The sequence below is a fragment of the Salvelinus namaycush genome, chromosome 8 (assembly GCF_016432855.1).
Source record: "Salvelinus namaycush isolate Seneca chromosome 8, SaNama_1.0, whole genome shotgun sequence".
Lineage (NCBI taxonomy): Eukaryota > Metazoa > Chordata > Actinopteri > Salmoniformes > Salmonidae > Salvelinus > Salvelinus namaycush.
In genome coordinates, this window is record NC_052314.1 from 20,401,210 (window position 1) to 20,428,759 (window position 27,550).

Sequence of the window (27,550 nt, forward strand, 5' to 3'; positions counted from 1 at the left end):
CAGAGATGGAAACAGTGCACAACAAAACCCAACGTCCCTGGCAGGGATCACAGAGCCAGCCAGTTCAAATGAAAGGGAAACATGAGAAATGTAGTGAAAACTGTTTCAGTGTTCCAGTATGAGTGAATGTTGGTGACAGGGATGAGGTTGTGTAGGAAGGTTGGCTAGGAGGGGGTGATTGAGTGGTGTAATTTCAGCTCCCATGCTGCGCTTTGTCATGTTAATGGTATTGTAACACTGTTGCAACACATCAACATCAATAACATATGGGGCTAAATGGCAGCTGAATACCCCATGAAGTCTAATAACCAGTGGGGGATCATTTCTGCGAAACGCATAGCAGTTACATACAGTACCAGTCAAAAGTTTGGACACACCTACTCATTCCAGGGCTTTTCTTTATTTTTACTATTTTCTACATTGTAGAATAATAGTGAAGACATCAAAACTATGAAATAACACATGGAATCATGTAGCAACCAAAAAGTGTTAAACAAATCAAAATATATGTTATATTTGAGATTCTTCAAAGTAGCCACCCTTTGCCTTCATGACATCTTTGCACAATCTTGGCATTCTCTCAACCAGATTCATGAGGTAGTCACCTGGAATGCATTTCAATTAAAAGGTGTGCCTTGTTAAATGTTAATTTGTGGAATTTCTTTCTTTCTTAATGCGTTTGAGCCAATCAGTTGTGTTGTGACAAGGTAGGGGTGGTATACAGAAGATAGCTCCCAAATAAATGCTTCAAGAGTTCAAGTAACAGACACATCTCAACATCAACTGTTCAGAGGAGACTGTGTGAATCAGGCCTTCATGGTCGAATTACTGCAAAGAAACTACTACTAAAAGACACCAATAAGAAAAAGAGACTTGCTTGGGCCAAGAAACACAGGCAATGGACATTAGACCGGTGGAAATAGTCCACATTTGAGATTTTTGGTTCCAACCGCCGTGTCTTTGTGAGACTGAGTAGGTGAATGGATGATATCAGCACGTGTGGTTCCCACCATGAAGCATGGAGGAGGAGGTGTGATGGTGTGGGGGTGCTTTGCTGGTGACACTGTCTGTAATTTATTTAGAATTCAAGGCACACTTAACCAGCATGGCTACCACAGCATTCTGCAGCGATACACCATCCCATCTGGTTTGTGCTTAGTGCGACTAATATTTGTTTTTCAACAGGATTACATTACAGACGACTGGTAAAACAGAAGGAGTTAAATTACTCGTGTGTGCATATTTTTTGACTGAAATGGTGACATCAGTGCTATATATTTACATCTGAGTTAGTATTATTTGTTGATCACTATGGTGGATCCTAATATCTCTTTCATATCAGAGTGCAGTGTTTTTTTGCCGTGCCATATTAAAGTAATAGCCAGTTGCTGAAACAGACACCATACTACATACTGTACAGTATATTCATGTCTGCACTGCATTCCCTCTTCCTATCCAGGTGTCCCCTCTGGTCCCAGAAACGTCATCTCCATCGTCAACGAGACCTCGGTGATCCTGGAGTGGCATCCTCCAAGGGAGACTGGCGCCCGTGATGATGTCACCTACAACATCGTGTGCAGGAAGTGCCGTGCAGACCGGCCATCGTGCTCCCATTGTGATGACAACGTGGAGTATGTACCCAGGCAGCAGGGTTTGACCGAGACCAGGGTGTTCATCAGTAACCTGTGGGCCCACACCCCCTACACCTTCGAGATACACGCTTTCAATGGAGTCACCAACAAGAGTCCCTACCCTGCTCAGCACGTGTCCATCAACATCACCACTAACCAGGCTGGTCAGTGGCATTGTACAGCACCATGCGTTGTGTCTCACACCATGTGTTCATATACAGCCTCCACTGGCAACCATTATAAAGCTTTGTTCTGGGAATCAATTCTTCAAGGCTTACATTATATTAATCTTCTAAATGATTAATGGTATCACACAACAACACATGAGTACTTCTGGCATTTCTTGTTTTTTAAGCTGGAGACATTCTTGAACCAAAGACAAACTTTTGATCTTTTGTCAAGACTGTTTTGGATTATTCATTACGTTTTTTAAATATTCAAATGTCACAAATCGGTTTATTCGTTGTATGTCTTTCACAACATAGACAACATTCATTATTTATGCTATTGAAACATCATATGGACTTAGTAATTTAAATGTGAGGTAAATAGTATCTGGCTCTGTCAAGCTTGTCGGTTGGTGTACTAAAGTGTAATAAATGAAGGAGACATTGTTTCATTGAGAAGCCATTCTAATAATCAGTGCTCCTGTCACACGCTATACCCCATGGGTAATGCCAGGGCAGCCAATGGCCCACTTCGTCCAGACATAGGAATCGTTGTTAGGAAGACTTGAGAAGGATTCCAATTATGACTCTCTGCCTCGTTCCACTGTGAATGTTCCCGGAGGTACATCAAGATTGTCTTGCACTGCTATATTCCTTTCACTTCAATGGGATCAAGGTTTGATTTATTTTTTACATTTTATTGAACCTTTATTTAACCAAGGTTACTGAGCTCAGTGAGCTAACATCGTGTTCAGTCGCATTCAGTTAGAATCATGTTGAACCAAACAACAGAGAGCATAGAGAAGACCTGTAGTCTGTCATTATACAATGGAACATATACATACAGTACACTCCCTTATTTTAACGCAGGGGTTCTCAACTACTATTCAAAAAGGTTCAGTCACTTAAATTTCCTAGGTGGCAAACGTCCGGATGGATATGGTCCTTTATCGGCATAGTAACAAACCCCCACCTCGCAACCCATGTGTCCCCAAACTGTTCATACTGTTCATACCCCTCTTTTTGGCAGAGAGAAACTGTTGCCATTTTAAACCTAATTCCTACAATTCTACACATTCTACCATGGCTTATGGTTGTTCATATGATACCTGAGTGACTCAACAAAATCAATGGGGGCCCCCTGTGGGTCGAGGCCCATGGGCATGTAATCTGGCCATGATAACTACAAGATTTAGATAGCTGGTTAGCCTAATTTACCTACGTAGCTAACATGGCTACTACTGTAGTTCATCAACTAGACATTTCAGACTGGTTATAAATAGCTCTCTAAGGTCTGTCAGTGAATGACATAACAAGAGGAAAACTGCCCATGAATTACTCAACAGCAGTAAGTAGAAAGCCCGACTGATTTCACAAAACATTATTTTAAATGTTTTATTTATTTGGGGTCGGATCCTGTGGTCCGTATTGACCCCGTGCTGGGTCTGGATCCGTCGGGATCTGTGGTCTGCCAGTTGAGCATGGCTGTTTTAACACATATTTTCCATACCTATAGTAATCTTCTGAGATTCCCCACTGCAAGTGAGTCATAGCTCCAAAACAAGTAATTCACTTAGAAATGTCCTTGTTTTTGAAAGAAAAGCACATTTGTTGTCGATTAAAATAACATAAAATTGATCAGAAATAGAGTGTTAATGGTGTACATGACTGATATTTAATGGAATATGTACATAGTCGTACAGAGGGCAATTATCAGAATTTGTTCTTAACTGACTTGCCTAGTTAAATAAAGGTTAAATAAAAAAATTAAAAATAAAGAATCAGCAACCATCACTCCTGTGTTCCAATGGCAAGTTGTGTTAGCTAATCCAAGTTTATCATTTTAAAAGGCTAATTGATCATTAGAAAACCCTTTTGCAATTATGTTAGCACAGCTGAAAATTGTTGTGTTAATTAAAGAAGCAATAAAACTGTCCTTCTTTAGACTAGTTGAGTATCTGGAGCATCAGCATTTGTAGGATCAATTACAGGCTCAAAATGGCCAGAAACAAAGAACTTTCTTCTGAAACTCATCAGTCTTTTCTTGTTCTGAGGAATGAAGGCTATTCCATGTGAGAAATTGCCAAGAAACTGAAGATCTCGTACAACGCTGTGTACTACTCCCTTCACAGAACATCGCAAACTGGCTTTAACGGAATAGAAAGAGGAGTGGGAGACCCCGGTGCACAACTGAGCAAGAGGACAAGTACATTTGAGTGTCTAGTTTGAGAAACAGACAAGTCCTCAACTGGCAGCATCATTAAATAGTACCAACAAAACACCAGTCTCAAACTCAACAGTGAAGAGGCGACTCCAGGATGCTGGCCTTCTAGGCAGAGTTCCTCTGTCCAGTGTCTGTGTTCTTTTGCCCATCTTAATCTTTTATTTTTATTGGCCAGTCTGAGATATGGCTTTTTCTTTGCCTAGAAGGTCAGCATCCCGGAGTCACCTCTTCACTGTTGACTTTGAGACTGCTGTATTTCGGGTCCTATTGAATTGCAAAAGGATTTTCTAATGATCAATTAGCCTTTTAAAATGATAGACTTGGATTAGCTAACACAACGTGCTATTGGAACCCAGAAGTGATGGTTGATGATAATGGGCCTCTGTACGCCTATGTAGATATTCAATAAAAAATCTGCCATTTCCAGCTACAATAGTGATTTACAACATTAACAAGGTCTACACTGTATTTCTGATCAGTTTGTTGTTATTTTAATGGACAAAAAATGTGCTTTTCTTTCAAAAACAAGGACATTTCTAAGTGACCCCAAACTTTTGAACGGTAGTGTACATGGAATATGTTGGTACCTACAATAACACTACTAGAGCCTAGCCAAACATGTCATGTATCAATGGTGGAATGTGTAAGAGGTATGTTAGCGGTGTAGCTACATCTGCTGGAACAGTGCCTTGACTAGGAGTTTAGAAATGTATCCTTACTGGCTTTTACATATATAGTAGATTAAATATAGTTAGCTAGGACAGGTTTTGAAATATAACCTGGACTCAGGGGTAGATGACGTTTAACACAGTAAAAGGAAATCTGGGACACTCAAATGTTACGAATTACAATTCGTATGATATGTTACGAGTTACAATTTGTATGTTATGTTACGAATTGCAATTCGTACAATATGTTATGAATTTGCAATAGATATGATATATTACACATTTCAATTTCTTGGGGCTAATGTTAGCTAGGTGGCTGACGTTAGGCTAAGGGTTAAGTTTACGGGTTAAGGTTAGGGTTAGGGGAAAGGTTAGCTTACATGCTAAGTAGTTACAAAATATCTTAAAAGTAGTAAGTAGTTGCTAATTAGCTAAAATGCTAATTGTAATGAGATTCAAACACGCAACTTTTGGGTTGCTAGACGTTCGCGTTATACACCCACACATCCACACTGACCAACCTCCTTTCTTTTTTGCCTTAAGTAATCATCTGTTTTATGTAAATATACCAAACATAATATATCATACTCAGTTAAATAGATTTACTATGTTACGTCTAGTCTATGAGACCAGGCTGTGAAATGATGAGATTGAGAACATTGGCTTGTAGAAACAGGACTCAAGCAGAAATGAGAACGTAAATGACCTTTATTACCTAGTAGAGCTAATAGTCCCCATCATCTTGCTTGACAGGGTAATTGCTTGACTTGACAGCTGGATATAGATAAAGAAAGAAAGAAATAGATACACCAAATAGCCAATGCCAATGTCTTTTGTAAAAACGGCTGCAGTAGTAATGAGTAGGTAAGAAAAATGGTCTGTGACATTGTATTATTGTCAGGTAATTGTGCCATTTCAGCTGTCTCTGAGAAGCCTTTTATGTCATGGCTGTGTAAGGAATTATCTGTCATGTTGGGAATAGAAGGAGGAGTTGAGAAGCAGTAGAGTTGATGGATGTTGAACTAGAGTTACCTTAAACTGTGAATGAGTTGGTTCTATTGAAATGGTCCGTTTGGAGGAGACTGGTTGGAATAGTGTCACTTTCTGAGGTTCAGAGTAAAGGAATTCTCTGTTGAGGAGAGAATTAGTTGTGGTTCAGTAAGGGACCATTAGACCTTATTCAGGCTGGAGTGACAGAGCTGACAGGAACTCTGATAGATGCTCTTCTCCTATCCTCTCTCCTCTCCTCTTGAACACATTGTGGTTTGTTTTATCATGCATACCTGATTTACCACCAACCGAAGACCAGCTTACATCTTGGAACTTGAATGTAAAATGTAATAGTACACATGCTTTTACCGTTGCCTTTTACAGTTTCTACATTCTCTAATGTAGGGAGTAATGTCTGCGAAAGTCTGCAAGAGAGTGTCATTCCATAAATTCAAACAGAGGTGCAGATTGAATGGCATGAAATTAATCTTGTAACATGGGCAATGTTTTAACATTTACAATCCGAGGCCCCACTTACTCTTCCAGAACTGTTTCAGGCAGTTCAAACAGAGTAACTGACAGTAGCAGGCCTGGATGATAGAAGCTCACAGAGAACTGTGCCAAACCCGCTACTCTGGCACGACTTTGGGACCCCAAACTCTTCCTATACTGGCATAGAGTTAATGTGGCGGGTGCTGGTGCTCATTGGAGGCTTCTCTCCAGCCCAGCAAAATGTGTGCTCAGGGGAACACTTCTTACAGTACACACACTCCTCTCAGGGAAATGTAAAACGTGTCTACTGTTCCATGGGTAGGAGATGTCTGGTCAAAAGTTGCATTAGTCTACATAAAGGGATCCATGTTAACTTAAGCCTCTCATAAAGACCACTAAACCGTGTGTCAATTTGAAGAGAGAGATTTTTTTTCTTTGTTCCATCAGTGGGATCTTAGAGTATTTGAATTCATCAGACAGACTCTTGAATTCCCAAGCTGAAAATCTGTCATACTGCTCTCATAAACTGTACTAATCATTGAACAGCTTCAGACGGTTACTCATAGACGCTCTGCTTCCTACAGTAGTAAGACTGCATTTCAATTTCTCATGGAATATATATTTCCTGGCATTTTGAATCTACGAGGATTCAAGAATCACTGCATCAGCTAATCCCATCCTCCATGTCACCAGGATTCTGCAGTCAGAGGTCTGTCCTTCCTTACCGAAGCTCATTCACCCATGACACCATTAGATGAGACAGGAAAGGCTTGCAATGACTGTATTATTTGGCACCATATACACATAAGTAAACACCTCAGAAAAATACAGAATAAAATCAAGGTATAAGAGTAGCTACAGTAGCCACTGGCAGTTAGCTATATGTAATATCTTATCACAGAAAGCCATGCTCTTGTGTTCTGGTCCGTTTGTCTCCTGTGTCCTATCGGGACATTTGGAAATTGCATCTGAACCAACATCTTGTAAATAAGAAAAAAAGAAACAGATGGAAATATTCCCCTAGGCAGTAGACGTTCGGACGAATAACTCTGTGAGATAACAGGCTATGTCTGGCTATCAGGAGGACTGTCTGTCTCTGTGTGAGGGATCCCTGATGCTCAACACTTCCTGCGCCTGAGTAGAGGCATTATCTAGAGCTATAAAACATTCACAGAGACCGGGAGAAAGAGAGTGAGAGAGAGTGAAAAAAGAGAAACAACAATGTGTACAGAAAGAAAAGACAGATAAATGAAACAAATTGTAGTAAGACCGAAAACAAATTATGTACACTTAACAAATAAAATTACACAACAGGCAACAATTTTAAAGATTTTCTGTGTTACAGTTCAAATCAGTCAATTGAAACACATTCATTATGCCCTAATCTATGGATTTCACATGACTGTGTATTGAGATATGCATCTGTTGGTCACACAGTAGATACCTTCACACAGTTGCCTCATGCAGCACAACACATCTCCTTCGCATAGAGTTGACCAGGCTGTATATTGTGGCCTGTATAATGTTGTCCCGGGAATATTGGCGGGAACTGGAACAAGCTGTCGTACAATCCAGAGCATCCCAAACATGCTCAGTGGGTGACATGTCTGGTGAGTATGCCGGCCATTTTCATCTTCCAGGAATTGGGTACATATCATCGATTTTCCCACTGAAGATGGTTACGACACCGAACTGCAGTCAGGTCAAGACCCCGGTGAGGATGACGAGCACACAGATGAGCTTCCCTGAGACGGTTTCTGACAGTTTGTGCAGAAATTCTTCAGTTGTGCAATCCCACAGTTTCATCAGCAGCCGGGTGGCTGGTCTCAGACTATCCCGCAGGTGAAGAAGCCAGATGTGGAGGTCCTGGGCTGGCGTGGTTACACTTGGTGTGTGGTTGTGAGGCTAGTTGAACGTATTGCCAAATTATCGAAAATAACGTTGGAGGCAGTTTATGGTAGAGAAATTAACATTAAATTATCGGGCAACAGATCTGGTTGGCATTCCTGCAGTCAGCATGCCAGTTGCACACTCCCTCCAAACTTAAGACATCTGTGCCATTATGTTGTGTGACAAAACGGCATATTTTTGTGGCCTTTTATTGTCCCCAGCATAAGGTGCACTTGTGTAATGATCATGCTGTTTAATCAGCTTCTTGATATGCCACACCTGTCAGGTGGATGGATTATCTTGGCAAAGGAGAAATGATCACTAACAGGGATGTAAACAAATGTGTGCACAACATTTGAGAGAAATAAGCTTTTTGTGCATATGGGCAATTTCTGTAATCTTTTATTTCAGCTCATGAAACTTGGGACCAACACTTTACATGTTGCGTTTATATTTTTGTTCATTGTAATTTTGATCCAAATTGGTAAAGGAAGCCAGCGACATGTTGTCCCACTCCGTAATGAGACTTTCCTATTGATGTAGATTACCTGATAAAAAGGTAACATAGTTTTGTCTGATATACAGTATGTGATGAACTATCTTTGTACCTTTCCTCCAACAAGCTCTGCCTTATTATTTTGGGAAGCAGTCTTGGGATATGGGGAAGTAGGATTCCCCTGGTAATGCCTGGGGACTGCTGCTTCGTCCTTTAGGTCTCCAGTGGGATATTCTTACCTTGTGAGAATTGAGGGTTCTCAGAGGATTGGAACTCTTGACAGTTTTACCGCCCTTATCTTGCTTGTTCAAATTCTCCTCTACACATTTTCCTCCTTGTAAATCCACACACATCTTGGAGACATAAAAAGAGCAACACGCTGAGGCAGGCCTTTGAGAGCACTGCTGGTTTACCTTGGCCAATAAAAATGGATTGGCTACATGAAGCCCAATAATTCAAAAAATGATTATGAAGACATCAATGTCTCTCTAGTAACTTGTCATTATACAAATTATATCCTGATATTCAGGGGGAGGGGGGGGGTCTCTATTTTTTTCACTCCACCACAACAGAAAATCCCCTCAAAATATTCCCTCTCCCGTCGCACCGGGCGAATCAAGCTCATCTACACTTTTGCATGGCTCATGGAGATGCAGAAACAAGAGACCACATAGATGTAGTTCTTTTAATACAAATCTGGGAATATTTGGCTAAGCAAACATTCAGGAGAATGTAAGCAGTTACAAAGGAAGCTTTCAAAACTGGAGTGAAGAAGCAGTAAATACTGTATGTTGAATGAGTATGAGCTGTCATCCGTGAGCAATTAGGGTACTTCGGCTGTCCCCATTGCAGAAGCCTTTTTGGACCCAGTTAGAACCCATTTTGGTTCCAGGTAGAACCCTTTTGGGTTCCATGTAGAACACTCTGTGCAAAGGGTTCTACATGGGACCCAAAAGAGTTCTACCTGGAACAAAAGGGTTATACCTAGAACCAAAAAGGGTTCTTCAAAGGGTTCTCCTATGGGGACAGCTGAAGAACTCTTTTTGGTTCTAGATAGCACCTTTTTTTCTTAGTGTAGGTCTATAACATGAGCATGGAGAGCTACAGTACACAAGTTTGCCAAAATAGTTTATTTATTTCAGTCTAAAAGTTACTCTCTTTACTTACTTTTGTAGCTCTCCATCAGAAACTCACTTTTTGTGAACAATTGACTTCCTCTCTCGGCCCAAGTTTAGCTGGAACTGAGCCCGACAGAATTTTACCAAATGTGATTTGTTGAAGATATGACACATTGGCCGCAAAAATATCAGATGTCACAACGATTGTTTAACATCCCGAGATCACATCAATATGACATAAATCTTATCATAAGTCCAACGTGACTGCAAAAGGTTGGGTTGAAATGCAATCTATAGCAATTCTGATCAGATTAATGGGAAGGCTACGTGGCCAATGGGCTTTTTTTTGTAAATAAGTCGGCATACCTGAAAATGTTCTGAAATACGGGACTGTTCCGGGAAAAAAACACAATGTTCATCATAATGAACTTCGAATACCGTAACCCCGTCAGCCGAGACAATTTTATACACATGAACACACACACACACACACACACACACACACACACACACACACACACACACACACACACACACACACACACACACACACACACACACACACACACACACACACACACACAGGCATCAGATGAGCACATCAACTTCAATAGAGTAAAATGACAATGCATCAACAATACTCACATTTTCCTTATTTAGAGTGCCCCCCCCAACGTGACTTTTGTTGTCTTTAAGGGAGCTTATGTCTCATTCGGGGGAGCTGAGCTCCCTCTGGATCCCCCATAGTTCGCACCCTGCCTTATTCAGTGTAATTGTTTATAGAGATTATGGAATCTCTTTTTTGACAGGGGCAACATGTTATCGACAGTTTCAGCATGAGAATCACACAAAAAAACATGCATTGTAATTAATAGCAGCAAACGATTAATTTTCACGGCTTGCCAGGGGAGATCAAGGCAGTTAAACAGCAGTTGAGAGAGCAACAACCCAGATGCATGTGGAAGAAATGTCAGATGGCTTCTTTGAGTTTTTATGGCTATTACTCAGACAGCCATTATTCAGACCTGAGCATGAAGTCTAGTCTAGCGTACCAGATTTATTTTCTTGGAGAACTGAGTGTTTTTTCTCCCTCCTCTCTGATTTGGCTCCTAATTCACTCAGCCTAGTGCCAGCTGAAGTCTGTGACAACAGACAAGAGAGACGAGGGAAGAGACACACACACATATACAGTATATATAGAATTACTTGTCAAATATAGTTTGGCCTGTTTCGTTCACCGCTCAACATAAATCCTATGACTTTGGCCTGTGTGCTCGCTTTATTACACAACTTGTCCAAAAATATTAAACATTTGTGTTGAGGATATTCCAATCCATTTAGCTAGACTTTCACTCCCTAAAATCTAGCCAATTTCATATCTCATAGTCCAAAAATGAAATCTTCTAATTAAAGGAAGTAAAAAATGAATTGAATGAAATAGGCTGCTTGAATTGAATTGGCTGCTGCCTCACCCCTAGCCAACCTCGGCGTAATTCATAATGCGGCGCAAAGCTGGAGCAGCAGTGCATGAAAGAGAGAGCCAGAGAGCATCCTCTCGCTGACTGACGACTATCCCCACGCTTCTATCAGCCAGAGAAGCAGTGTACAGACAGCCGCCTAACAATACTAACATTCCTCCTGCTGCTGCTGCAGTAAGGTGGCTCAGTCACATTGAACTGCTGGGCAGTAAGACAAACATATACAAACAGATACACCATTAAGTAATAATGTGTCTGTGATATTGGCTCTGAGGATAATGTCCAACACTCCTCCTCTCTCCATCCCTGGTGCAGGGCTTGCTGATGTGCCCTTCATCCCTCCCCTGGGTTAAGATGATGGGTTGGTGGAGATGGTGGCCTGGGGCATTGGAGTGGTAGCAGAGAGCAACTTTATTGCTCTCTGAAAGGGGCAAATAAGACTGAAAATCAAATGTGTTATAAAGTGAGCTCAGTTCAATGCCATATCATTTTTGTAATATAAATACTATGACCAAGGATACCTCAGTCCTGCTCAAAGGAATGGTATGAAGACATCATACATCTGTAGTGTTTCGTAAGAGATTTGAAAGCCATTCAATGAAATGTGACTCTTCAGTCAAGCATATGTTTTCTTCCTATCAAGGAAAACACAATTCAAAGCTTCATACAGTTTCAGCACAGAATACCTTTATTTCACAACATTGATGAAACATGTACAGTGGGACTGTTCCTATACTAAAGAGTGCTAAGGACGTATCCAGACAGTTAACCTTACCTCATGTTTGTCTGTTCCCTCAGCTCCCTCCATGGTTCCCATCATGCACCAGGTTAGCTCCACCATGAAGAGCTTCACGTTGTCATGGCCACAGCCGGAGCAGCCCAATGGAATCATCCTGGACTATGAACTGAGGTACTACGAGAAGGTAAGACAGTATTTTCAAGTTCAATGTTTGTAATAAGAACTAGATTACACGAGCAGATCATGATTGTCTACCAGGGGCATCTCCCTTACTTTCAATGGAAAGACACCCAGAATGTTGTCTCTGATGGGTGAATATTCTGGGCTGGTATTGGTCTACCAAGCTTGTTGGGAATATTAGCCTTTATTCCTTTATTTATCCTTTTCCCCATCAGACTCAATATTCATGTACCATTATACTTGACACGTTTGGTGTAATTTGATTCTACCCTCTGATGTTTGAGTCATTCCCCCGGTTGCCTTGGAAAGCGTGTGCCTGAGATTGCCTTAGCAACCTTGATAATTGTCCATTAATTGCGTTTAACTGGCGTCTGCTTTAGATGAGCACAGAGCACTGGGTTGCTAGGATACTGCAGTTCTTGGACCTAATTTGTGTGAAAGGTGTTCTCTTAGGCTGGATCCTTCCGCAAGCCCTGTCTAACCCGTGGCTCCTCCACACAGCCTTTTCTCCCCTGAGTAGAGGCAGCACACACGGCCTCTCAGCTCTATATCATTAGGTAGTAAACATGCAGCTTCCCCTATGCTTAGAGAGGGCTGCCCTGTATTCTCTCTCTGGTCTTATATCAACTCCATCGCCCTAGTCTCGCTCTGGCTCTCTCCGCTTCCTCTATAGCTCCCTACTCCCTCTTGGTCTTTCTCTCACTCTGTTTCTCCATTGTTGTGTCCATTCCCTTTTCATTTTCCCTCTGTACCTGCTGCAGCTCTACAGTCTTCTGTCAGTATCCTTCTCTGGCTCTCTTATTTTCCTCTCTGATATAGTATGGTCATACCTATGGAGTTCATGGATAGGGTGTTTTTTATTGAAAAGGCTGTGTTTACAGTCCTGTCCACCCATAAAGCCTGAAGTTACTGTAATATTGTCTATCATCCAGCATAACACTGTTAAATGTGCTCTTTCAGAGAGTTTGGTCAAAACCCTCTATGTCCTCTGACTACTTCGTTGTTGTCTTGGCATTCTGTGAAAGGCTGTTATTAATAAGCACTTTATGTGTCCAGTTCTGAGAGCACGAGAAGAGGGAGGCTAGCAAAACTCTAGCTGGCCTATTTAAACCGGCTAAGTTGCGTCAAAGACAACTTGTAATTTTAGCATTTTTACTTTTAATGGACAGGACCACAATTGTTTTCATCTGTCTGCCTTTGTCTGTGGGGCGGTAGGTAGTCTAGTGGTTAGAATGTTGGATTAGTAACTGAAAGGTTGCAAGATCGAATCCCTGAGCTGACAAGGTAAAAATCTGTTGTTCTGCCCCTGAACAGGGCACTTAACCCACTGTTCCTAGGCTGTCATTGAAAATAAGAATTTGTTCTTAACTGACTTGCCTAGTTGAAAAAATAAAAATACATTTGTGTGTCTCTCCCCATCCGCTAAGCTATCTAGAGCTTTGGCAGTTTCTGTATTTCTCTTCTGTCCTGAGACAGTAGTAATATTTCAGTATAGAGACACACCTTTTTAATCATAGCAGAAGTCTGAGTGAAAATCACAGGTTTAGGATGAGGTGGTTTCATTTCAAGACTCCCACAATGTTTCCAAAGACACAACATAGTGCTGAACACAATAATTTCCTCAGGGATAAAATAGTAATATCGTCAAGATATGGATAGGGATATTTGCCTGGACCGCAGTCATATTGCAAAGTAGAGTTGAAGAGAAAACCTGAAACTTCTGCTGGTTTCATTGAAACTCTCAGAAAGATGGCTCCACACACGTAACACTGGGATTCAGGTGCTCCTGGCTTGGAAGGAGAATAATGAATTCTGCTATTACCCCAGGACCAGGTTAGACTCCCCCACAGAGAAGAATGGAGAGAAATCTGGATCAAATTGCATGGATACTGGTCTGAAAGCTTTGTTGTACTTCCATTCTCTTTTATCTACCCGCCTAATATGATAGCTTTATCACCTCTGTCTGGGCAAAAGGAAAATGGGTCACAACTAAAAGTGAAGCCTTTTAAGTTTTGATCCCATGAAGTCATTGAAGATGCCCACTCTAGCTCGCATGATGCTGTGTGGAGTATTAGACATCTTTGATCTTCACTAAAAAACAACAGCCCTGGAATAGGGATCATACCTGGTGAAATAGATAATTGTGTATGGAGGGCCAGCGTAACATGCTGAGTCCTGTCCTGCCATTCCCTTCCTAATTTCACCACCCCCCGTCCAGTGTTTCTGTGTTTTAAATGCCAGTCGCACAGCTGCACTCGCCAGAGAATGTCTGGAGCCTTGGGGGTGGTTTAGATTGGGGATCGGGCCTGGATTGCAACGATTGACCAGTGAAAGCAGAGATAAGGTCATCTCTTTTCTACCAACGGTTTTTCTCTCTCTTCTCTTCCTCTTATTCTTTTTCTTGCTCTTTTTAGACTGTACAGACAATGAAGAAGCGGTTGGTTTCCCGATGGGACAGCACACTGATAATGTCAGCACTCCCTGTCACAATATCCCATTATGTAGGAGAAGAGTCCTACCCCAAGTAATGCTCCAGTACAAACTCCATTCTCTGCCTGTGGCATTCTCTGCCTGTTTGAGGAGAATTTCCTTTCCTAGCCTGTGCTGAGGTAGTGGACGCCATCTTGGCCTTCTTGCTGAGCATCAAAGCTGTTGTGATGATAAGCGGTGAGAATATTGACGGGAAGGCAAGGTGCATTCTGCTATTGAAAGTGAAATGGCAAGGCAACAAGGCATATTCATCCGTCGGCTTTGACTGAAGTGCCACAGAACACCGCAGGGCTGAACACTGCAAGGCTGAACACTGCAAGGCTGTTGAGAGTTCAGTTCACAGTCCACCTCCGCAGCTCTGGGAGTCTCTCCACCCCTCCCAAATCTTTAAAGAGGCCAGTCCAGGCGAGGATAAGGCCACGGATAGGGTGGGTTGGAGCTTCAGAGGGATGGGATTGGGATGGTGGTGCAATCAGGCATTTCTGGGGAAGAGAGATAAGTGGCCTTAGGCATTTAAGGAAAGCCAGGCATTATTCAAAGTCCCCCCTATCTAATTCTGCGCTGGACCTTGTCAGTTAGGCAGTGCATTGCTATATTCTTAGAAAAAAGGGTTCCAAAAGAGTTATTCGGCTGTCCGCATAGGATAACCTTTTGGTTTCAGGTAGAACCTTTTTGGGTTCAAAACCAAAAGGATTCTACCTGGAACCAAATATGGTTCTTCAAAAGGTTCTCCTATGGGGACAGCCGAAGAACTCTTTTGGGTCTAGATAGCACCTTTTTTTCTAAGAGTGTACAGATGTAGGATCTTAATTTAAGCCAGTTTGCTACAGCAGGAAAATTATCCTGCAGCAACAGGGAATGTAAATTATTATGTGGATTATAATTAATGGATTTAAAAAAAAAACTTCTTCTTAATAGGGGGCGCTGTTTTCACTTTGGGAAAAAAATTGTGCCCAAATTAAACGGCCTCGTACTCTGTTCTAGATCATACAATATGCATATTATTATTACTATTGGATAGAAAACACTCTGAAGTTTCTAAAACTGTTTGAATTATATCTGTGAGTAAAACAGAACTCATTTGGCAGCAAACTTCCAAACAGGAAGTGAAAATTCTGAAAATGGGGCTCTGTGTCAGGGCCTGCCTATTCAACTGGCTTATATTTATGGATCTGTATGCACTTCATACGCCTTCCACTAGATGTCAACAGGCAGTAGAATGTTGAATGGGGTGTCTAGCTTGATCTGAGACCGAATGAGAGCTTTTGGAGTGACAGGTCCGCTCTTTTGTCAGTATTCAACTGCGCACCAGGGAACCTAACATTGTCTTCTGAAATGCGTTAAGTATACACGACGAAATGCTCCGGCTCTGATTTTATTGGATACATATGAGAAAAACATCCTAAAGTAGGATTTTCAACCGAGTTTGACCAGTTTATTCGACGTTTATTGGGAATTTTGGAATTTTTCGTTCAGTGCGCAAAGATTTCTTGGACATGTGCCCTCCACATGGCTAGCCAAAGTTGCTAATTCGACAGAAGAAATGGACATTCTAAAACAAAACAACGATTTATTCTGGAACTAGGACTCCTTGCACAACATTCTGATGGAAGATCATCAAAAGTAAGAGAATATTTATGATGTTATTTTGTATTTTTGTGGTTTGTGTTGGCTCCAACAAGGCGGAGAATATGTGAGCGCTGTCTCACAATATTGCATGCTGTATGTTGTACTAAAGTTATTTTTTTAAATCTAACACAGCGGTTGCATTAAGAACCAGTGTATCTTTCATTTGCTGTACAACATGTATTTTTTAGTAAAGTTTATGATGAGTTCTTCGGTTAGATTACGTGACTGTCCAAAATATCTCCGGACAATTTGGTGCATCATGGCTACATATTCACAATGTAAAACCAGGATTTGTACCTCTAAATATGCACATTTTCGAACAAAACATAAATATATTGTATAACATGATGTTATAAGACTGTCATCTGATGAAGTTGTTCAAGGTTAGTGATTAATTTTATTTCTATTTGTGGGTTTTGTGAAAGCTACCTTTGCGGTGAATAAATGGCGTTGTGTGTTTGGCTATTGTGGTGAGCTAATATAATTCTATATTGTGTTTTCGCTGTAAAACACTTAAAAAATCTGAAATATTGGCTGGATTCACAAGATGGTTATCTTTCATTTGCTGTACACCATGTATTTTTCATAAATGTTTTATGATGAGTATTTATGTATTTCACGTTGCTCTCTGTAATTATTCTGGCTGTTTTGGTGCTATTTGTGATGGTGGCTGGAATGTAAAACTACGATTTATACCTCAAATATGCACATTTTCGAAACAAAACATAAATGTATTGTATAACATGATGTTATAAGACTGTCATCTGATGAAGTTGTTCAAGGTTAGTGATTAATTTTATCTCTATTTGTGGGTTTTGTGAAAGCTACCTTTGAGGTGGAAACATGGTGAAAACATGGCGTTGTGTGTTTGGCTATTGTGGTGAGCTAATATAAATATATATTGTGTTTTTGCTGTAAAACATTTTAAAAATTGGAAATGATGGCTGGATTCACAAGATGTTTATCTTTCATTTGCTGTATTGGACTTGTGATTTCATGAAATTATATTATGATATCCCTGTCGCGTTAGGCTAGGCTATGCTAGTCAGCTTTTTTGATGAGGAGGATCCCGGATCCGGGAGGGTGACTCGTTATTAAGGAGTTGATAGATTTTCCGTTAGGGTAAATCAAGTCTGACATTTTAAAGTGGAAATGTCAAACTTTAAAAGCCTTTTAAAACTTTAAATACACTACAAGTTTGCACTTCCTGTTGTGCAGATAAATTCTCAGCAACAATAGAGTAATGAAATTATGATCCTACATCTGTAAGGAGCAGCTATATTTCAGGGTTTCAGTTGCATCTCATTTCGGCTCAGTGTTTTTCTTCTGAAAGAGAAAGGTCAGAGCCTCCATTAGCGGAGGAGAGCTCTCCCTTCCTGCCTGTGTCTCTGTGGGTCAGCTGTGTTTGTGTGTTTGCTGTGTATGCACACACTTTTCCTGTTATAAAGTACCACTATGGAATAGATACTGAAAGTAGCAGGCAAAATGTGTCAAGTTTTTATGTACACCAGCAGACCTAGCCTGAAATACAAATACCAAGTCACATTCTCACTAAACACTTACTAAACACATGCTAAACAATGAACATGTTTTTTTAATTAGCTGTTTTTTGATTTTGTTATACTCTTGTGAATTCTATGGTTTTTACTAGATTGCTTGTAGTTTTTCACGTTGTTTGTCTGTAATTGTGCAATGACTTGGTGCTGCCTATCTTGGCCAGGACGCTCTTGAAAAATAGATTTCAAATCTCAATGAGCCCTTCCCGGTTGAATAAAGGTTATAGAAGAGAAGAATGTACATACCACAGGAAGCTGCTGAGGGGAGGACAGCTCCTAGTGATGGCTGCAATGGAGTAAATGAAATGGTATTAACCACATGGAAAACGTGTGTTTGATACCATTCCATTTATTCCATTCCAGCCATTACTTTGAGCCCTTCCTCCCCAATTAAGGTGCCACCAGCCGCCGGTGGTATATACACTCAGGTGTACAGTACACAAAGAGATGTATGCTCTCCAAATCTCACACAAGCTATTTTTCCTATATCCCTTCATTCTGGTCGTAGGCTAACCTGGACACGTCTCAGCGTTTTTCCACCTCCTGCGCCTGTTTGCTCTCATCCCTCCACCGAGGGAAGAGTCTGTGGAGATAGACAGACAGAGAGAGATGAAAGCAAACAGAGAAAGAAAAAGCAAATGCCATGCGCTCTCTGAGCACACACAATGCCAGTAAAAGGTGGGCTGTGATGAGCCAGTGATCTGAAAGGAGATAAGTGTGTGTTAACTCCGGGTGATGATTGATGATGAATACCTCTATGCATGGATTCTAAATCCAGGATCAGTTACCAATATTCTGCAGCATGATAGAGGAAAAATCTAATGTGGGGATGTTGTGTGGAACTCTTTTTTTTCTCTCAACACCTCCCACGTATTGATCCTTGTCCCTATTTCTGGTTTTATGTGGCCCAATTAAAATATTTAACAAATGACATACTTTGTGCATGTGAAAAGCCTAATTCCCATTGGCCTAATCCAAGCCCCTCTATGGCTATATAAAGAGTGCAACAGTGGAGGCCGATGTGGAAATCCACCATCCATTATAATCTTATACACAAACCTAAAGAGGAAAAGGGACCAAGGAAATGTTGTTATCTAAGTCCACAGGTTATCATGTACTGTATGAAATGGAAATGTTGTTATCTAAGTCCACAGGTTATCATGTACTGTATGAAATGGAAATGTTGTTATCTAAGTCCACAGGTTATTATGTACTGGTTGAAATGGAAATGTTGTTATCTAAGTCCACAGGTTATTATGTACTGTATGAAATGGAAATGTTGTTATCTAAGTCCACAGGTTATCATGTACTGTATGAAATGGAAATGTTGTTATCTAAGTCCACAGGTTATCATGTACTGTATGAAATGGGATGATGGGTTGACTCGAGGTGTGTTACTCCACCGCCTGAAGGCTTCAGGACCTGTGTGATGAGCAAATGTAATATTATCTATCTCGTTCTCCTCTTTTCCATCTCTCCCTGTCTGTTACAGGACCACACTGAGTTGAATTCGACCATGGTGCGCAGCCAGACCAACACTGCCCGTGTGGAGGGCCTGAGGCCAGGCATCATGTACATGGTACAGGTCCGTGCCAGGACGGTGGCAGGCTTCGGTAAATACAGCAGCAAGCAGTTCTTCCAAACCCTGACAGATGGTAGGTTCTGTGTGTTTGTGTGTGTGTTTGTGTGTGTTTGTGTGTGTGTGTGTGTGTGTGTGTGTGTGTGTGTGTGTGTGTGTGTGTGTGTGTGTGTGTGTGTGTGTGTGTGTGTGTGTGTGTGTGTGTGTGTGTGTGTGTGTGTGAGTCCATGGGTGACACCATCATGCCATGTGGGTCTTTGTGTCTGTGGACTTGGTGTGGGAGGTTGAATATAGTATAGTAATAAATTCAAACATTTCCCAGCTAACTGGGTATTACTGCAATACAGATATGTCGACGCAGAGCAGATGGTGAATATATTTCCTGAAACACATATTCCCTTGATATTAGGATTTATTTGTAACATTCAGTACATATTCCAAAACTATCCTGCGTCCGGATTAAAGTGTTTCCTACTGAAAAAGAGCGCCACCTACTGGTGGTGGACTCCGATAAAGGTGCCGCTTTAGATATAGTTGCAACTGTCCGCCATCTTAGGTTGCATAACAATATAAAGAACAACAATGGCCGGCGGCCATCTTAAGGCCTATGGTTGGAATGGCTATCAGATAGTTGCATACAAGCTTACAGTACAACCAGACATAAAGTGCCCTATCCCAGTACAGTGCACGTACAGTACATAGGTCAGTGACGCACTAACACTAGCGTGTGTTGGGAGAGTCTAGCGCTGCAAGAGAATTGGTCCATGGTTTGTTGCCCAGGGCAGAGGTTTATGCTCCTCACTCTGCCAATGCTTGCTGAAGACTGAGACTTGTCCTGGTCCCACCTGCCTATTGGACAGACTTTTTATTTAACCTTTATTTAATTAGGCAAGTCAGTTTAAGAACAAATTCTTATTTACAATGATGGCCTAGGAACAGTGGGTGAACTTCCTTGTTCAGGGGCAGAAAGACAGATTTTTAACTTGTCAGCTCAGGGATTCGATCTATCAACCTTTCGGTTACTGGCACAACGCTCTAACCACTACCTACCTGCTGCCACAGATGACCTGAGGAGATGCAGGTGGGCAGGGTCAAAGGTCACTGGGTGTGGCATGTAACTGGAGAGCTCCAGTGGTGCAAACAGAGTAGCCCGTAAACGATGGGGACCAATCCCCTGCCTCTGCTCTCTGAGTTGAGAATAGGTAGGCTACTTGTTTCAAGAGATAGAGAAGGCTGTGAGTTACTGTTCAGGAGAGGAACTGTAAGGGTTTTCTACCCCTACCATCTGACTACTTCCATTTGTTTGAGGAAATGGCACACTTGAGGTGTTAGCCATAGTGAGTGGCACAGCTGCATAATGTAGTGTAGGAAAACAGCCAACAGAGAGCTCCTGCCTGCTCACAGTGTGGAGTAGCTTATTAACAGGGATCTTTAGCAGCAGTGCCTGCGGAAGACTTGGGGTTGCAGCAGCATCCGTTTCCCCCCAAATAGTTGAGTCATCAATCTTCGAAAAGTTTTCCGGTCATGGTCAGAGACAATAACCCAATAAAAAGTTAACAAAAATAACACTTTTATGCAAATTCTGCACCCACAAAATATTATACAACTATAACCCATATCAGGGTTCTCCCCAGGTTTTTTTAACAAGGTGGTACTGCTGAGTACGGCCATGGGAGAGATCCCGTCGCGGGGCGGTGCCCTTTTGAACTCAGAGGTTTTTGCGTTTTTTAACACATGTAATCCCCATTTCCTGCAATCTAGAGCATGAATGATAACAAATAAAGTTAAAACATGTTTTTATGATATATTATTTTTTACATAGTGGCACAGCCGTCCACAAGGTGACGCAGCACCACTCTTACATTCTTTGGGGAGAACCCTGCATATGATATCAGCAGAATATGAAAAGTGATGCTGTTCATTCAAAACACAATATGCATCGACATATGAATGAATATAGATCAATACTGGAGAATGTATGTTTCAGTTGGAATTGACAGAACAGCTACACATCCTTTTAAACCCGATCCATAGATATGAATGTTTCTGTTTACTTCTCAACTCTCCCTCTGACACGTAATACAACATTTGTGATGAGATTAGCAGGCGTTCTTCTGACTCCTATTGAGTGTGTTAGGGGATTAGCTGTGTCAGGAAGCAACGTGTCAACTCTGAGAAACTGTCTGCACAGATACTAACCCACACGTCCGTGTATTCCCCACAGTCACACAGAGCTAGTAAAGGCTTCTCTTCTTTCCTCTCTTCTCCTCTCCCTTATCTGTTATGTCACCCTCAACTTTCTCTCTCGCTTTCTCTGTCTGTCTGTGTGTGGTGTGCAGATGAGTATAAATCAGAGCTAAGGGAGCAGCTGCCTCTGATTGCAGGCTCAGCGGCTGCAGGAGTGGTCTTCCTGGTATCCTTGGTGGCCATCTCCATCGTCTGCAGCAGGTAACAAGCATTTACAGATGTAGGATCTTGATTTGACCAGTATTGTTGTAGCAAAATCATCCTGCAACAACAGGATTTGAATGTTTATATTAGTCCACAATGTTGCTTGATCGGTGGTTAGGCTATTAACTGTGCAAAAGTAGGCTACATGAAAAGTGCAACACTGTTAATATAACCATGTGTTAGTGCAGGTTTTCAGTGAAATCATGTAAATCAAAAAGCTGTTCTGCATTTCCTGCCACACAGGAAAATTCTCAGCAACAAAAGTGATCAAATGAAGATGCTACGACTATAGTCACTGTTCATACCTGGTGTTTACAAGGGATATGTTCAACCATTACTGTATGCATCTCAGGAATTAAATGTTTAAAGATATAATCCTTAGTTGATACATCCAATTTTGGATATATATTAATGATATTGACTCTTGAAGAACATAACCTATAAATACCTCATGGGCTTAATTTAACTGTCGTGTCCCGTCAGAACCCAAAATAGAAGCTTGTTTTACTCCAATCTTTGTAAACCATGTAAATGTAAACAAACACTGTATAGCCTCAAAACACGGTTAAAACTATCATTTTGATATCCGTCTTTGCATCCATAGGTCTGTGTATGAATATAAGAGTGGTTACAATTCTCCAGGCCCACCCATCAGCTTTTTACCACATCAGAGACGGGATGACAACTTTGTTGTTGTTTCAATTAAGGATTTTAGCTTTAATACAGTGCAGTTATATTGTCAAATATAGTTACATGACTGTCTTTTGCTGATTCTTTGCTGCAGGAAGAGAGCGTACATGAAGGAAACTATATACAGCGACAAACTTCAGCACTGCAGTACAGGCAGAGGTGAGCATACAGCTCTCATTCCATCCGTACCACACACACACAACACTCACCCCACTGAACCTCTCCCTCCCACCACACACTCTCCTACTAGTGACTCCACCAGACCAACTGGGCACAGACGTCAGTTCAACATGTATTTTTTATTTACATTTGGTTAGTGTGATTTCTTCTACATACAGTGGGTTCTGAACCAGACCAGTAGTCAGGGAATAGGGGTTAAAGCATGCACATGTTTCAGCGTTTTACAGCTGAAATGATCGATATTGGATAACACTCTGCCAATCAGTGCCTACACCGCCCTGACCTTTCACAGATCAGTCTGTTGCCATGTATTCTGAATCCGGACTAATTAAGGGTGAATTTCCCCAGAGTCTTATTGCCCTGTTCAACTACTCCTCTTCTCTCGCTCTCTCTGTTGGAGCAGTACGGTGTACATTGTCATCAAGAACATTGGATCCTGTGTAGCCAACAGCCCTGTGCTTACAGTCAAATGACAGGTTATAATTAAACCATCTATTTTATATCAGGACATCCTTTTTCCTAATCAGGTATTCCTGAATCACAAAATGATTGGTTTCATTCGGCTTCCTTGTTTGTCAAGGGAGCAAGAGTAAAAACAAGATGTCATGGCGATTTTGTCCTCCTTCTGACATCTCCTCTCCATCTCCTTCTTGCTCTGCTTGCTCTGTTTAACAGCATTAAACTGTCATTCTGTTTCCTAGACATTCTAAGCACTCAGATCAGATGTGGAGAGTGTTTAGAAATGCATCTATTATTTCTCTCCTCCATCCATAAAAAGATGGTGCCACAGAATAAAATAAAATATACAATAGTATGACCATCTGTAGAGCATCTACAGATACAAGACTATACAGATAAAGTGTGACCTATTTAACTGTTTGCTGTTTAAATAGATTCTGCACATGTGGCGGGAAAATATTTGGACCGTGTGCAGGTAGGGCTTCATATAATCAGGGGTGAAAGTAGATTTAATTTCTTACTAGCACAGGACACCCAAATGTGCGCACAAAAACATTTTATACTACAAAAATGACAGGGTAGCCCAAACCGGGGATATGGCCGATGTTCTCCGCTGGTGCCAATAAGATAGACTACTGTTCGCTCAATTAAGTTAAGAATTTTGATAACTAAAAGACAGATTGGAGTCTTTTCATTGTCATCTCTTTACAGCAATAGCCATTAGCTATCCAAACAGTTTTTCCCTGATTGTATTTTTAAATATAGTGATATATCTGGCTGTGTGTCTCTGCTTTTCATTGACGGTCACAACATATATTTGGTATTTGCAACTGGCACTGCCTAAATTGCGGGCCCTTCCGACTGTAGGCTATGCAATTTATAACAATACACAGCTTTTTTATATGAGGCTAATGATCATCTGTGACCAAATATCATGCTTTCTGGTGTAGTAGCCTATTTTAAATGATTTTATGTAGGCTATTTCTGTATAGACAGGAGTAAGCTAATTAAGCTATATAATTTGGCCATTTAATTAAATTTACTTTAGGGAAAGCTTAGCTTCCCATAGCCCCATGGACATGCCGGCTATGCATTTTAATGTGGCATAAACACAAACAGTCATGATATTTTTATCTGATTGTCAAACAATCATTTACCTGTGCACATTCGTCCACTAACAAATTAGTTTCAGCTTCCATACCCTAACAGTGCACTGTGCACCCGCAATTTGATGAATGGAGAAAGACATCTGCAACAAAACACCTACATGTATTGTAATGACATTCTGCGATTGTCTTTAGGCTTATACTTGTAGCCTGAATTGATGCATCCACTGTTGTCCACGTGCGCCTCGGTCTTGGCCACTCATCTCTGCCTTGTCCGAGAGCGTCTCACCCACTCATCTCCGCCTTCACAAAATGTAAGTGTTTTCCTCAAACCACAAAGCAATAGGACCGTATACCACCAGGTTTCCAGTGAATTTGCAAATTTTGCAGCATGAACTGACATGTTGTCCACAAATTCAAAGAATCAAAGAATGAATTTAGTACTGAAAGCATAAGTTACAGCTGGCTAGCACTGCAGTGCATAAAATGTAGTGAGTAGTTGACTCAAAGAGAGAGAAAGACAATAGTTGATCAGTTTTTAACAAATTAATTTCTTCAAAAATTAAGAAGAAGCAAGAGAGAGCGAGAGCTAGCTGTGTTTTGTATTTTCTTTTCACTTTCACTTACTTAGCTAGCAAATGCAGCAAGATAGATTAGCCTACCCAAACACCGGGCTCAAAGAGAGGAATGCTATGTTAGTTGGCTGGCTATGGCTATCCAACACGGGATCTCTTCCAAGTTAAGGTAAGCTTTTGATCTTATAAATGTATTGCCACCGGGCCCGCCGGTGTAATTGCTAAACTGTCTGCTGACTGTGCACTGTACTGTGTGATTGTAGCGGGTTTACTAACACTTTAGTTCTAGTAGCTATGTTGATTATGACGTTAGCTAATATGGTGAAAATTATGTAGGCTGTGTGTAGTGGTTATGACATGAAAGTCTGGCTTGGAAAGTTTTTTTCCCTGGTCACAGACCGCTGATGTGTTATACAAGAGTGTGCAAGGCGGTATTGAATGTGTCAATGTCTGTCACCTTGATTACTCAAATTTCTCTCGACCTGTGCACCTACATTGCAAACTTTCATTCATAGGCTAGGTTGTAGCAACCTCATGATGGGTATAGGGAACATTTTTGTATCATCTAGTAGCCTAAACTTATCAATGTTATATTGAGCTGGGTGAATGGAATATGAATGACGATCATCCAATATGCTGTAATAGAAATAAGGCCATGGTCATAAATAATCGTCCTTACTCGTCTTAAACGGCACCGACCACCACTGGTGAGCTGGTCCCCTTTTCCCCTTTTTCCCAGCGCCTGAGTAAATCCTCTAATTTGAGTGTGTGTGGATTCACTTAATTGTCTATTAAACCTGAGTCGCCTATTGGTTCAAAGCAATTTTGTCAGAATAAGCCCCGTTCAATTGAGAACCAAGCCCTTGATCTCTCACATACAGTAGGACACACAATAGATAGTTCCAAGTTAACTCTTCTGATTGTCCTTTACTTTGAAAAGTACCATTATTATTTTATTTTGTATTGTAGAATACATGTGGAAAGAGGCAGAAATCTGACAAATCTATAGTTAACCAAGTACCTTAATTGGAAAAATTCAGATAAAGCTAAAGTTTCCAGTTTAAGTTTACTTAGTTTTTGTTGTGAGGGTGAAATGTTGGCACAAATTAAACAAGTACGATCTTAATTTGATCACTCTTTTGTTGATGAGAATGTTCCTGAACAGCAGGAAATGCAAACTTGTAGTGTATTTAAGGTTTAAAAATACTTTTAAAGGTAGTAATTTACACCTAAACATTTTAGACATTTTATATTTGCCGAAAAGTAAAATGTATCAACCCCTACAACATTTTTCCGTTATTTATAATCCACATAATAATTCACATTTCCTGTTGCTGCAGGATTATTTTCCTGCTGTAGCAAATTAAGATCCTTCATCTGTATAATTCTGTATAGTTTTTCATCTGTTAATTGCATCTCCATTTCTTCACTGCACGGACCCTTTTACGCACAGGTGTTTCTGCACAGACCCTTTTAAGTGTAAACAAACAACACGCTCTGACAAGATAAAGCGTGCCTATCTGTATAATGAATATGAACTGAATAGGTTAAGATTAGGGCTGTGGCGGTCATGAAATGTTGTCAGCCGGTGATTGTCAAGCAAATAGCTGCCGTTCTCGCGGTAATTGACCGATAATTAACATAAACACATTTAGCATCTCCTGGCTTCCACTAATAGCCTACAAGTCACTGATGCAGACCTTTGGAACTACATTTTTAAAAGTATAATATATCCATGTAATATAGCCTACACCATCACAATAAATCCATTATTTATTTTAGACAGGTCTAAAGAAACATGATTTGAAGAAAATGTAGTCTATTTCAGAATAACAAAATAGCCTACTCTGAGTGGTCCTTATATTAGGCCCTGATCTGTCTATGCCATATGGCTGTGGGCTACACTAGCTCATTTAGCAGACAAGATTTACTCATCATTTTTTATACATTCTAAGGCTTCATGATGCGGCTCTAATGGTGATTTGAAAAAAGTTGCATGAAAGGCATGAGGTCTTTGTTTTTTGCGCAGGCTGTACACACTTCATCAGTCTCTCATTCACAATTTGACAAGCACTTGATAATGCCTCTAATTTCCCGGCTGCATCCCCTTTGTGTGGCCTTAATGCCCCCTAAAAAATGTTAAACCAAAATAATGTTTACAATACCATTGCTGAATTCCTCTTGATTCAACTAAACTTCCCACAATGACTTTAATCAGAACAGTATACTGAACTACTGTTGTAGTTCTCAGGTCAAAATATTTAAGCAAATTATCCCAATTCTAGTAGTAGCTGCTAGTGACTAGTTCATGTTATCGAACATGGATAAGTAGCCTAGGCTAGATCTAATAACTGTATTATATTTCACATTAATTCAGACCTTGCTGATCTGTTGTTATTGTCTTCTGTGGAATTCATAACATTGTTGGACAGGTTCAAAAACTCTTAGTTTTTTGTATGCATAGAGACAGTAGTTTCTTCCTATACAGTGCATTCGGAAGTGTTAAGACCCCTTGACATTTTTCCACATTTTGATGCGTGACAGTCTTATTCTAAAATGGATTAAATAGTATTTTCCCCCTCAACACAATACTCCATCATAACATAGCGAAAACAGGTTTTTAGCAAATTTATCAAATAAAAATAACAGAAATGCCTAATTTACACAAGTATTCAGACCCATTGCTATGAGACTTGAAATTGAGCTCAGGTGCATCCTGTTTCCATTTATCCTCCTGTGGTAAAATAAATTGATTGGACATG

General features: G+C 40.7%; 1 protein-coding gene across 1 annotated transcript in view; it reads left to right on the forward strand.

Annotated features, from left to right (window-relative positions):
* The window catches only part of LOC120052503 (ephrin type-B receptor 1-like), a 120,673-nt gene that overhangs the window by 55,183 nt on the left and 37,940 nt on the right, over positions 1-27,550 (forward strand). The window contains exons 4-8 of the mRNA XM_038999451.1: positions 1,460-1,795; positions 11,953-12,077; positions 19,241-19,403; positions 21,667-21,775; positions 22,563-22,615. Of these exons, the coding sequence (XP_038855379.1) occupies positions 1,460-1,795; positions 11,953-12,077; positions 19,241-19,403; positions 21,667-21,775; positions 22,563-22,615 (786 nt within the window). The remainder of the gene's footprint in view (positions 1-1,459; positions 1,796-11,952; positions 12,078-19,240; positions 19,404-21,666; positions 21,776-22,562; positions 22,616-27,550) is intronic.